The sequence below is a fragment of the Corticium candelabrum genome, chromosome 1 (genome assembly GCF_963422355.1).
Source record: "Corticium candelabrum chromosome 1, ooCorCand1.1, whole genome shotgun sequence".
NCBI lineage: Eukaryota > Metazoa > Porifera > Homoscleromorpha > Homosclerophorida > Plakinidae > Corticium > Corticium candelabrum.
The window spans coordinates 14,942,358-14,954,342 of NC_085085.1; the positions used below are offsets into that span (position 1 = coordinate 14,942,358).

The window sequence follows — 11,985 nt, forward strand, 5'->3', positions numbered from 1 at the left end:
CAGATGGCATTGTGCGAGAGCTTTAGGTGCGTTCACACTGAAGCAGCCTTGACTCAAGCGGACAATTGAAGATAAGGACGAAAATGATGGCACTTAGCAAAGTCCCTTGACGGGTGTTCTAAAGACGAAATAAATAGGAAGTTCAAATAAATATCCTCAATGTACAGCCAGAGTTTAAAGGAGACTTCATCACTAAAGGAAGAAATAAGACTACTTGACCGTCAGTGTGAACGCACTATTTTAAATTGATTGCTAACAAAATATGTGTTATAGACACAATAATTGCTTGCTTCATGCAATTGTAAAGACATTCGGTCTTAGTTTGGTCTACTTTAGAATTCACTCATCCAATCATTCAGATTCACGTTCTCATGACAAGAAGTCTGAGCCCACACTCTGCTGTAGGTACTCCTTGTACAGCTGTGCCTGTGTAAAGAATTCTCTCTCAATAATACGATAGCTGTGCCGTATAATAAGAGAACACAACCTTCCGAGTCTTCACAGAATCTTGAACATACGTTCGAATCTCACCTAATGCTCTCCTCTCCCCTCGTGATAATGTCGAACGAGTTCTAAATAATATCAATACAACTTAGCTAGAGTGACAAAGTTGTAGGCAGGCTACATAGTCAAGCTAAAGTCGTTTATGAGGATCCGGAGTGTGAGTCCTCCTTTAGATAAAAGTTTTGTACAACCACCAACACAACTTTTGTAACATTAGTCACACCGTCACTGACCGAGAGACATATCTTGCAATAGTCAACAGTATGAGGCAGACAACAGCATGAGCCACAATTGCATACATGTAGGAATCATCTGGTATGGCACTGAACATCAGAGTCTAATAAAAGACAAGTATAAATACCATAAGCCTTTGCCATGTAAGAAACATATCAAAACGTAATGTCGACTGGTTTTTACAAGAAGTCTAGAGACAAGTGCAATCTTCGTAATATCTACTATAATTAATATATGAGTGACACATTCTTCAAGCAAAAAACCAAGGCTACGTACACTACACCCAGCCATCTGCCAAACCAACAGTGAAAATCACAGTGGTGCTTGAATGTCGTCACTGATAAGCATTGCCCATGCATGAAGACAACACCTGATTGCAGTCTAACTGGTGACAGCTGTGCATATTGTTAAACAAAAAAAAGTAAAAAAAGCTTGAAAGCAGCTTGTCACTAATGCTCCTACATACAACAGCCTATCAAGAAGCTGTATGATATGTTAAAAATCTGTACTTGTATACATGGGTTGTACAATAGGCCTTCCAATATGAACTAAAAACTGAAATTTACTAAACATGTCAGGCGTAATTCTCAGATAACCAAAACCACACACCATATATTACATTGTCCTACTTTTAATATGTGTTCTTTACATTGAAAATACGCACTGTGGGTAGCACAATAGCTATTGACTACTTCTGCCAGGTTGATCACTTACCACATACGAGATGGTCACATTGGCTAGTTGATCCCCAAGCACAGACTGAAGAAATGATCCACCACCTGCTTTCACGAATAAGTTGAAAAATAGCAACATGGGAAATAGAAGACTAAGTCCAAAGAACAGCAGTCCTTTACTACGAGCTCTCAAATTGTATGCTCTATCCACCCTAAATAGTACAGTAAAGAAACAGCATATTAACCAGACAATTCGCTGTTGTTTGTTTCTAGTCATATTGTGCATGTGCATGTCTGTGTTGTTTATGTTTGAGCTTTCTGTTACTGTCTGTGGCTATGAAAGTCAGTAGCATTTTAATATTACCAAACAAACCTCTGTGTGTGTGTGTGTGTGTGTGTGTGTGTGTGTGTGTGTGTGTGTGTGTCAGTGTGTCCGTCCATCAATCTGTCCATCGTTACCTGTCTGTCCACCTGCAAACAATCCTGTTAAATGTTTGTTTAGTTTCTAACCTGTCTTTCTCTAGTTTCACGTCTACCGTTGAAGAAATTGACTCACAGTCCTTTTCTAATGTGTTTAGAGTACTCTGGATCATCTGGTCAATCGACTTAGACACTTCCCTAGCAGCCTCATTAATCTGATTTTCACATCTTGGGCTCTAAGCGAGTAAACAAATTAATATTACAAAGTTTCGTGTATAGTAATGTATTATACTCAAGCACAAGCCATGCACACCTTAGCTGTCAGAGAGGGAATAAATATTGCGGGCATATCAAAAGCTGCCTTGTTGAGCCCAGGCCGTTTGCATAGTTCTTGAACAATCTGCATCATTACCCTCTACGAAAAAATGAATGTAAAGAGTAGAAGTGACCCTTCTAATCACTAATAAACACATCTTTTGTCATTACTTTGATTATATAAAAGTAATGATGTAAAACACTTCCAGAGGCAAATGGAGACTTACTTGCCGATCACTGTCTGATCCAGCAGTATCAGCCTTCGTTAAGTAAAATTTAATTCTCTCAGAATGCGTCTGATTTAATGCCTCTACAACAACATGCACACAATTACCTATAATTATCTATTGCACCACAACAGAGTTACCATTCACAGTAAACATACCCACAATGTTCAGAGTTCGTTTGCATAAGGCTTGACCCATGGGATCAAAGAATACGAATATAAGATCAGCCAGATCACCTGTAATCAATAAATAAATAGAAAATAATTTATACACCTTCTTCATTAAAAATTTTTAAGCATAATGGTTGTACACAGTGTATGTTTATATGTATCAATATACATCACTATAAAAACAAATTCATGCTGTTTACCAAGCCACTTGATTGATTCATCCACATTAAATGGGTACACCATGTCTCCATCAACCAACCCAGGTGTATCTACAAATGTCACTAAACTGAACTTCTTCTGCTTGGAAGTCGATATCTCTGTAGTCAGGTAGTCCACGACACCATCCAGACGTCTCAAAGGCTCAAAGTGTGGATACAAGTGAAGAGTAGCATTTCCCTAAGAACGACCAACATTACTACAGACTACTGCCAAACAGCATCATGCACTACTAACTGCTACATATAACCTTCATGCAGTAACACATCATATGTATATGCTTTTTCAAACAAAAGTAACTACAAGTATGATTAATTAATCAATTAATTCAGTTACCGTAAGTGATTCTCGTTTCCTTCCACTTGTAACGAATGTAAAGCCTTGCGTCTCAATAGCAACTCCTGTCCTTTGAACGTGCTCCTCCACATACCTTCATCAAACTCACAACACTCAACGCTCTCCACTCACACTCAACATTCATTAGAACATCTAAGTCTCACCAGTTTATGAATGAACTCTTCCCAGCAGAATGGTTACCAATCAAAAGGACGGTAATTTTCCTTCTAGGAGCCAAAAGACTCAAGTTTAACTTCTGAGAGATGCCAATCAGACCTAGTATGAGACCAAACGACACCCTACTAGCACTGAAAACACGCGTATGACCTCCAAGTAGAGTTCCTTACTCACCCCGTTCTTCGTTGACGTAGAGGTTATGGCAGTCCTTCAGAATACGTTCGTTAATTGAAAGTGTGGCGTTCTCAGGAGCATTGGCTGTTGTACGAGTCTTTCTACCAGACATTCTTAATCCGGGATATACGCGCCCTCGGAATCCCGACAGATTACAGCGTTACCGCCATGTTTTAATTAAAGCGTTTACATGTATTCTAATTAAAATTAATTCATTTATACAATAACAACAAAAAGATCATTCGAGAGTATTTATAAAGTAACAATTTAATTATTTATAATTAATAAGTAATTAACAATTTAATTATTCATGATGAATTAATATTTTACTGATTAATTAATGATAAGTAGTTGCAAAAAACTTTTTGATATGCAGATTAATCGATATCTAACGTTTCCAATTCCAAAGCTAGAAAAGGAAGGTTCTGCAGGATGGTCTCTCTAAAAATTTTAGTACATTATTGATAAGGAATTTACGATCAGCCAAGTCAACATGACTGGAGACTATAGAGTTGTCTAGCTAGACTAACTTTGAAATTGCAACAACATGATTAGATCGAATCAAAGTCTCACAGTCACAACATCAATTTTTTTTATTTTAATCACAACAACAAACTACATAGTTTGTGCAAAATAACTTTGGCTAAGCAGCTCAACAATATACCGTAATATCATGTACAGTGCACCTTACTACATAAAAATATGGTTCATTGGTGTTAGCTGACAAACGAAATTATACGAGCTGACAAACGAAATTATACGACCCTACACATGAGCAGCTGAAACATGAAAACTATCAGTTCACAAGTTGAAAGCTGTCTATGAAGACTGGCGTTCAATGGTATCAAAAAATTCTTTAAGTGGCTTGAAAATACGTTCCATTCCACGAAGCCGGACAATGTTGTTCTTTCCATCATCTTTCCTACAATGTGGACATTGATCTTTGGTCTGGTGCCAACGTTTGATGCAATCACTGCATCCAACTACACGACCACAGCATGTGGAAATGACTGGTGCTGAGCTCACTGGAAAACTGTCACACATTGTGCACTGCAAACTTTCTGCAAAGAGAGCAGAATCAACCCCACGAACTCCATTTCCTAATGCCTGTAGAATTTCTTGAATGCCATGAAGACGAAATGTCTTCTTGTATCCTTCTGGATTATTACAAGAAGGGCAATGGGTGTTGTAGTTGGCATAATAGTCATTGACACAATCCTGACATCCAAGAATGAAGCCACAACAACTAGTTGCAAGGACAGGTGATGACATTGGTGTGCTCCGACACAAAGTACACTTGAAATTGTTCTTTAGATCGGATGCCAAATTTTGAGGAAGTAAAACTGTCTCCTGAGACTTAGATTCTGAAGATGCTGACGGTATAAGCATACCAAATTTACACACCATTTGATCACCATGTCTCACTGTTCTACCATTCTCAGACATAGTAGTTGTCCTGACACAAGTTGCCTTCACAGTTTCAAAAGCTCGACGACCCTTTTCATTGTAGATGTCACCTACACCAATTCCAGTATCTGTAGCACCAATTAGACGAGATGTTCCTTTGCTACTGCCCGACTCCTTGCCATCCCATTTGAGATGGTCCTTTGCTGGAGACTTTTTGCGGATGCCAGCAGCTTGTATTAGATCGACTGGCTCATCATTTTTGTACTTTTTTTATCTAGACACGTGAAATAAGCATGCTTGTAACTTGTTTTCCGCTCAAGACGGAAAACAATACGCATGCTTGTTGTTTTCCACTCAAATGGAAAATGTATTCTAGTGCAAGTATTTTATTTGTGACTGCATTTATGAATTGCCATGCAATGATAAGACCTAAGAAATATCTGTACATGTGTGGTCATCCATTGATTGATTCACTAAGTCTAGATTATAATTTAGGGACTTCCCCCAACAAAGTCCCACACTCTAGGGACTGAATATTGGCTAACTTCTTCCTGCATGGGTACTAAAGGTTTCCATGGTCCTATTCCCGAGTCACGAAATTGTCATGCCCCATTCCCACTAATGGTAAGGTGGAATACCTGACTGCGTAGGATGGCAGCGTCCAAACTCAGAAATCACGTGACAGATTACAGTACGTATACAGTACAGTGTAGACGTGTACCAGCTAGAGACACAACCACCATGGACGCTAACCGCAAGCGTGTTTCTGAGATGCAAAATGACATAACAGAGACCATAGACGCAGCTTCACCTGCGGTACAGTGCCCAGCCTCTCCACAGACAATTTGGCATTTCTTGTTTTCATTGCCTTCTTCATTTATTTAATTCCAGTTGCATTTGTTTTCAGGAAATGCTTGAAATGTTAGAAACAACGGAGAAACAAATATTTGATGGATGGAAGGGTTATCCTCACATATTCTCGACACAACACATGCAAACAGTAGTCAGTCTAGCATCAAAGGCGGCCAACATGTTGCACGTAAGACCTATAGCTATCTACTCAGTGTGCTGTGTAAGTGCACCATTCCTGATCTCTTTGCCAGGATAACATCCACAACAAAGCAAACAATGTAAACCATTCTAGACTTGACTTGCTGTATGTATTATACTAATTCTCATTCTCACAGGCATTTGTATTCGGTGGTTGTGGAACCAGTGGACGAACAGTAAATTAATGCAGCTAACAAGAATATTCTACTCTTGTCATATATCATATGGCTTACCTAGGCCTGGTTGTGTTGTCGAACATTCAACCACTTGCTGAAACAAAGAAAAATTGAGCCATGTTTTAAATATGTAGTTTCAGGTGGCGATGAAACTTTAATTGTATGTCGAGAGACTGCAGAAGACGACCCTGTTGCAGGTACAAATTGCACATATTCATTAGAACATACCTGTGCAACATGACCAGATAGACAGATCAATAGACAAACAAAGAGAAGAAGGGATAGCAAAGAGTGGACGTACACGTGCTAACTCACACAGATACCAGCTATACAAACAGACAGACAAACAGCCAAAGTGAGACAGGCATATTGAGACAGACAGACACTTTTCAGTTTCTGTTCTTTAGTTAAATAGTCATTGTAAGACCCTGCTAGGGTAATCTGAAGTGTAGTTAAGAGTTTGTTAGTTTGATTTAGCCTGTAATAGTTCCGATTTATAAAAATATATTTCTTTGACAGAGAGACAAACAGACAGACAGACAGACAGACAGACAGACAGACAGACAGACAGACAGACAGACAGACAGACAGACAGACAACATTTGAGCCTACAGTCTTCAAACATTTTGGCTGTTGCGGAGAGAAAGCCGAAGACTATTTGAAGAAACTGTCACAGCTATCAAGATACAAAGACGGAAAGCCAAATGCATCAACCTTCAAGACATACTGGAGATCTGTGTTTTCTGTGTGTCTACAATGATCAAATGCTAGAGTGATTGACTGAAAAATAAAGAAGATTGTTTCAAGAGACAGCCACATAAACAAAAATAGTTGTAGGTAGAACCAAGCCGTATTGGCTTGGGTAGTATTTAGTGCTTAGAGGTGTATAATAGTGTAATGTTTGAAATATATGTATTGACAGACAGACAGACAGACAGACAGACAGACAGACATTAAGTGTAGTCCTCATTTTGTTTTACACAAATTTCAATTTTAGCTTAGTTTAGTTGATGAATACTACTAGTAGTTGGACAGTACATATAGTACCCTGCATTGTAAAATGTATCATAGATTAAAAGTTCAAATATATGTGATTGACAGACATACAGACAGACATACAGTAGTATTTAGTTGCTTTGCTTAGAATGGTGTATAATAGTTCAATGTTTGAAAATATATGTATTGACAGATAGATAGACAAGACAGACAAACAAACAGACAGACAGACAGACAGACAGACAGACAGACAGAAAGAAGACAGACAGACAGACAGACAGATTGTTTTATTCTCTCCCAAACTGTAAAAGTAACAATCGCAAAAATGAAAGCATCCTAAGCATTATCTGAAGCCATAGCTATTATCCTAATGAACATAGTGCTGAATATCTACATCAAAGAAAAATCATATATCTTACCTACATGCAATCTACTTATCTTCTTTAATATAACTCTAGCATTACATCTCTGGATAATTATAGAAATCTGTCTACGCCATCTCGTCCTGAAGTCGGCTTCAGTACTTCTGCCTTCCGAATCTTTTGATTTCTTCGAGAGTGAGTTCAGGAAGTTATCAGCTTCCTGACCCCAGACCCAAAGTGTTCAAAGACCAGAGGGACTAAGTTAGGTGTTGTGCCTTCCTGAACTAACAGAGCTTCGTATTTGCTTTTCTTTCTCATCTCACGCCTCTCAGCTGCATAGCCTGCCTCTTTAGATGCTCTATTTAGGATGCCTTTGCTCCAAGGGTGAACCATGCTCACGTCCAACTCTGTGCTTGATCTATCGAACATCAAAATATCTGGGCGATTCTCAGATTCTGTATATTGTTCTCTTGGCTCCTTGCAATGGTGCAGTTGGAGCTCATTCAAACAACTGCATCATCCTGACACTATAGAATCGTGTTACCAGACTGGGGCCCCCAAACTTGCAGGTGAGAAGATGATACCCAGTTCCATCCAGTTCTACTCCACATTCGCATTTATTTATGCATGACTTAAAAGGCATTGGTAGACCAAGCCTCAGAAAGGACGCTAGACGGAAATCCTTTGAAATAAGTGCGTACCTATCTGAGGATGGTAAGGCCTCTAACCAAGCCCCAGACCCCCTACCTTGAGCAGAACGTAATGTTGCAGCATCTCTTCTGTGAGGTGCAGAAGACAGACAATGAGCTGCACTCAAGAGGCCAATTTCTGAGCTTAGATTGTGCTGAGGCTTCCCTTTGTAGCTGAAAGGGTTGACACTGATTGAGGCCTCGATGTTTCATCATCTCGTAATCTAACCTGAAGCAAGGACTTGACAGCTGAATGAACGTCGAAGCCAAGTGAAGCAGATGTGGAATTGTTTTCCACCAGATCTTGAATACATTGTGAAAGTGAGGAAAAGCGATTAGGCAAATCTCTTACAGATTGAGCCCATGAAGAGACATATGCTGAGCATTTACTCTTGTTAACTTCAGATAAGCCAAACCCACCCAATTTGATGTTTAATGAGGCTTGATTCCAGGTGAAATCATCATAGAGTCTAAGCCCAATATCTGGACAAAGGTAGACCTGGGTCATGGCATCATGTAATTTCGCAGCATATTCAAAAGAATAAGGAGACACACATCTAGCTAAGTAGTTCATCCGAGTCACGTGGCAAAATCTTAGCAAGAGAGTTGCCCTCTGAGGGCACCTCAACTTTATGAGCTCTGAGCAAAGAGCATGACCTGAATTAGCAATCTCAGAGCATCTAGTTTGCACAAACAGGTGGCAGCCGATGGGAATCCCTAGAATCTTTGTGTCATGTGAGACCACACGAACAGAACCAAAAGATTGTACAGAATCTGACGTAATGAACAACTCCACTTTTTCTCGTTGACTATTAAACTGACATCTTTGAGTGATGACTGAAGGTCAGATATGAATGGTTGCATATGAGCAAACTTACCAACTACAAAGAGATAATCTAGGTAGGCGAGGACGGTCAGGTTGTTATGATTTTCCTGTAAAGACTCCAAACACAGACAGACAGACAGACAGACAGACAGACAGACAGACAGACAGACAGACAGACAGACAGGTGACTTCTACACAATATTAATGAAAGAATATAATATGTCTACCTTCCTTAGGAGTACGAGACTTAACAGTGATGACTAAGAACAACCAGTCCGTATTGGTAAGCACATACAGCAATGGATTATTGCTCTCACAGGAAGCACCTAAAGTGAACATGGCTCTGGTTGTTATCCAGTACTTTGGGATAACCTGTGGTTTCTCTGCACCCTATGTTGCTGGCCAAATTGACTACGCCATGACACAGGCATGTGACTATAGCTTAGAAAACCATCTGTGAGACTGTAATTCGACATGTAACTGTCAACATTGGGTAGGAAAAGATGACACCAGTTCTTGTGGGCTATAATCCTGTATCACTAGCAAGAAATGCTCCAATTGAAAAGTGGCCAGAAAAAACCTGTAGACAAGTCAGTAGAAAAGCCCGACAAACCATGGCTGTGATAGTCCATACTCACAGTTATTGTCTGTAGGTGTTTAGTCAGTTGGAAAAAGAAGAAAAGAAAAATCGTGGCTTTGTTCTTAATCCTATTATTGGACCAGAGCCAGTTACAGGTTTTGAATTTGAAACTCAGAGTCAGACACTCTATAATCTAGTTAATTCTACTTGCAGGATCAACAAGAATGAAAGGTGGGACCACCACAAAGGTGTTACTGGAAACAATTTTTCTGGCAGCTTTAAATCAATCTCTCAATGAATCTGGCAAACACATTGATGAATGTACACCTAAGAGGTGCAGAAACTCAGAAATAAGTGAATCAATCATACGCAATATATTGGGATTCTATCAACAAGCAATTACAGCAGGATATCGGTACCAACCAGTAGATATAAAAACAATTCTGTTAAGTGATTGTGAACCAGAAATCACACTGCAGGTCAGCTCATTTATCTTTGGCTGATTTGATGAGCAAGGCTGGTGATTGTCTTCGAAAACCTGACTCCCATCTCTACTACATCGGTGTTGATGCATTTGGTCTCATCAGGTAAGCCCATTGTTTACCTCATACTGTCATCATATTTATTTAGTGTAATACTTTGCAAAGTCTCATTGATGGAGCAGAAATGCTTGATACATTTGGATCTAGTGTGGACGATGTGAGAGGATTCGTGGAAGGTGGTTGGACAACATGTGACACTATCAGTGGTATATTACAAATGGACAACTATCTCATCCATCTTTGTAACATCAGTCTGCAACATTTGCAGGAGACATTAGCAAGCTAGGTCACGTGTACAAAATATCAACTGAACATTTCGAGTCAGATATCTTACCTGTCCTGACAGCTAATGACATGGTCATCCTTGTTGGCCCTGAAGTGACGTCAACACAGCTACTACAGAGGTAATGTCCACACATTCTGTATTACAAATCAATTTCATATAAAAGTTTACAATGTTACCATATTTTTCTTACTAGACTGACCTTATGTCCAGCTCAGCTTGCCAAGATCACGATTGCTGCAAATGGCCGTGCACCTACAAGTCAAATACTAACATCTAGGTTTGAGCAATAAGAAGTGACCATTTGAATGGTTCAATGTCAGCATCATACTTACCAATAACAAACAACACTCTAAACAAATAAGGATAAATAGATTAGCATTAAATATAACTGTTTGCTGTATACAGTATCAGAATTTAACAATCAAACAGTATTTATAATATTGTATTAGATATTGCGCAGAAGCTGTCCTTACTCCTTCCAAATGGACTGACTTCAATACAGCTGATTCATTTCTTCTGGGTAAAACGTTTTAATGCAAGTGTACTCATAATCTTCTTAACACCGGTCTATTCATGTATCTAGTGGAAGAAATTGATCAACTAGGAAAAGAGGTGATGGTGAAGGTCGCCCTTTGTGCCGTGTCAACTGCAGCCAACATTTTAATTGGCAGAGTGTATAGCAATATCATGATCAACCTCGCTGTAGCTAACGACAAGGTAGAGATATAATGCATATGTTATACACATGAATTCCAGTTTAAGCTGCAATTTCTCTTAAGCTATTTTATCGATCTGTTGAAATCATTTCACAACTGAGCAACTCATCTGTAGCGGTTTCTCGGTCTTCTTTGCTACATGCTATCTATGGCAGTGAGACGCTGACAAACGAAGTATGAGACTTGCTTATTCATCAGTGAATCAATATGACATTAACTGCAATTAGATTGAGATGAAGCCGGTGTCTGAACATGTTCTTGCAGCCTTGAAAGTCAAAATGGTAAAAGCTATTAAACTGTACGAGATATTTACTAGTAGATATGTCAACTATAGTTTCATTCTAGGTTGTTCCAACAGCCATAGTACTTGCTAGTGGAAAAGCAAGTACTGTTTGTGAAGCAAAGAGGATGATACAAGCAGCTAAAAGCATTCGACTGTTATTGAAACCATGACAAGCAGATCTCTTGAAAACAGACAAGATGGTAATGTGCAAAAGAGAAGTAGTGATACACACTCTTTGCAGCAACAGTTTTAGTGTCTGCTGTATAGTCACACAACAGGTAGCTGTATTACAAGTCTAGTTATATATATATATATTAATACATATCATGCATGGTAAGTTTTTCAACTGTTAGCAATATTGTAGTTTGTATTGAAAAAATTTCAACATTTTAGACCGATATGCAGCAATATCACTGCTACATGCATGCGAAACGCTTACACTGGCAACCACCTTTCCTCGGTTCACCGTCTTTCCTAATTAATCGACTGATTGTGACCTACATGTATGTAATTCCAACCGTTGCTACAGTAACCCAGATAGAAGACGCTAGAGTTACCGTATGGATTCAACAGAAGCGTTTGCTCTAGTTCATCAGCCAACAAACCTCAGCTCTTCAGCAGAAAA

The 11,985-nt window shown here is 39.1% G+C and overlaps 3 protein-coding genes across 3 annotated transcripts in view; 1 reads left to right on the top strand and 2 right to left on the bottom strand.

Moving 5' to 3' along the window:
- Positions 1–11: 11 nt before the first annotated feature.
- LOC134186570 (uncharacterized) lies at positions 12–3,559 on the bottom strand. Its single transcript, XM_062654562.1, has 12 exons — positions 3,448–3,559; positions 3,261–3,372; positions 3,097–3,190; positions 2,745–2,940; positions 2,533–2,610; positions 2,375–2,457; positions 2,146–2,247; positions 1,923–2,068; positions 1,453–1,624; positions 738–841; positions 488–572; positions 12–426 (listed from the first exon to the last, which is right to left on the bottom strand). Exons 1-12 carry the CDS (start codon positions 3,557–3,559, stop codon positions 370–372), a joined length of 1,341 nt encoding a protein of 446 aa, XP_062510546.1. The 3' UTR covers positions 12–369.
- Positions 3,560–4,016: 457 nt separating this feature from the next.
- LOC134186964 (uncharacterized) lies at positions 4,017–5,119 on the bottom strand. The gene has a single exon (XM_062655072.1). The coding sequence runs from the start codon at positions 4,891–4,893 to the stop codon at positions 4,267–4,269; it is 627 nt and encodes a 208-aa protein (XP_062511056.1). The 5' UTR covers positions 4,894–5,119; the 3' UTR covers positions 4,017–4,266.
- A 395-nt stretch (positions 5,120–5,514) lies between these two features.
- Positions 5,515–11,985, top strand: part of LOC134176607 (uncharacterized) — a 10,751-nt gene continuing 4,280 nt past the window's right edge. Inside the window, exons 1-19 of the mRNA XM_062643269.1 lie at positions 5,515–5,670; positions 5,762–5,893; positions 5,958–5,984; positions 6,042–6,080; positions 6,142–6,277; positions 9,190–9,236; positions 9,312–9,380; positions 9,451–9,543; positions 9,607–9,688; positions 9,747–9,948; positions 10,013–10,120; positions 10,181–10,281; positions 10,344–10,479; positions 10,555–10,638; positions 10,811–10,881; positions 10,945–11,078; positions 11,141–11,251; positions 11,305–11,358; positions 11,423–11,521. Of these exons, the coding sequence (XP_062499253.1) occupies positions 5,596–5,670; positions 5,762–5,893; positions 5,958–5,984; positions 6,042–6,080; positions 6,142–6,277; positions 9,190–9,236; positions 9,312–9,380; positions 9,451–9,543; positions 9,607–9,688; positions 9,747–9,948; positions 10,013–10,120; positions 10,181–10,281; positions 10,344–10,479; positions 10,555–10,638; positions 10,811–10,881; positions 10,945–11,078; positions 11,141–11,251; positions 11,305–11,358; positions 11,423–11,521 (1,800 nt within the window). The 5' untranslated portion in view covers positions 5,515–5,595. The remainder of the gene's footprint in view (positions 5,671–5,761; positions 5,894–5,957; positions 5,985–6,041; positions 6,081–6,141; positions 6,278–9,189; positions 9,237–9,311; positions 9,381–9,450; positions 9,544–9,606; positions 9,689–9,746; positions 9,949–10,012; positions 10,121–10,180; positions 10,282–10,343; positions 10,480–10,554; positions 10,639–10,810; positions 10,882–10,944; positions 11,079–11,140; positions 11,252–11,304; positions 11,359–11,422; positions 11,522–11,985) is intronic.

Coding starts and splice junctions, on each gene's coding strand:
- LOC134186964 (XM_062655072.1), bottom strand. CDS start 4,893: ATGTCTGAGAATGGTAGAACAGTGAGACATGGTGATCAAATGGTGTGT.
- LOC134186570 (XM_062654562.1), bottom strand. CDS start 3,559: ATGTCTGGTAGAAAGACTCGTACAACAGCCAATGCTCCTGAGAACGCC. Junction 3,373..3,447: donor CTACGTCAACGAAGAACGGG/GTGAGTAAGGAA, acceptor GTCTCATACTAG/GTCTGATTGGCATCTCTCAG. Junction 842..1,452: donor ATGTGACCATCTCGTATGTG/GTAAGTGATCAA, acceptor GTCTTTTATTAG/ACTCTGATGTTCAGTGCCAT.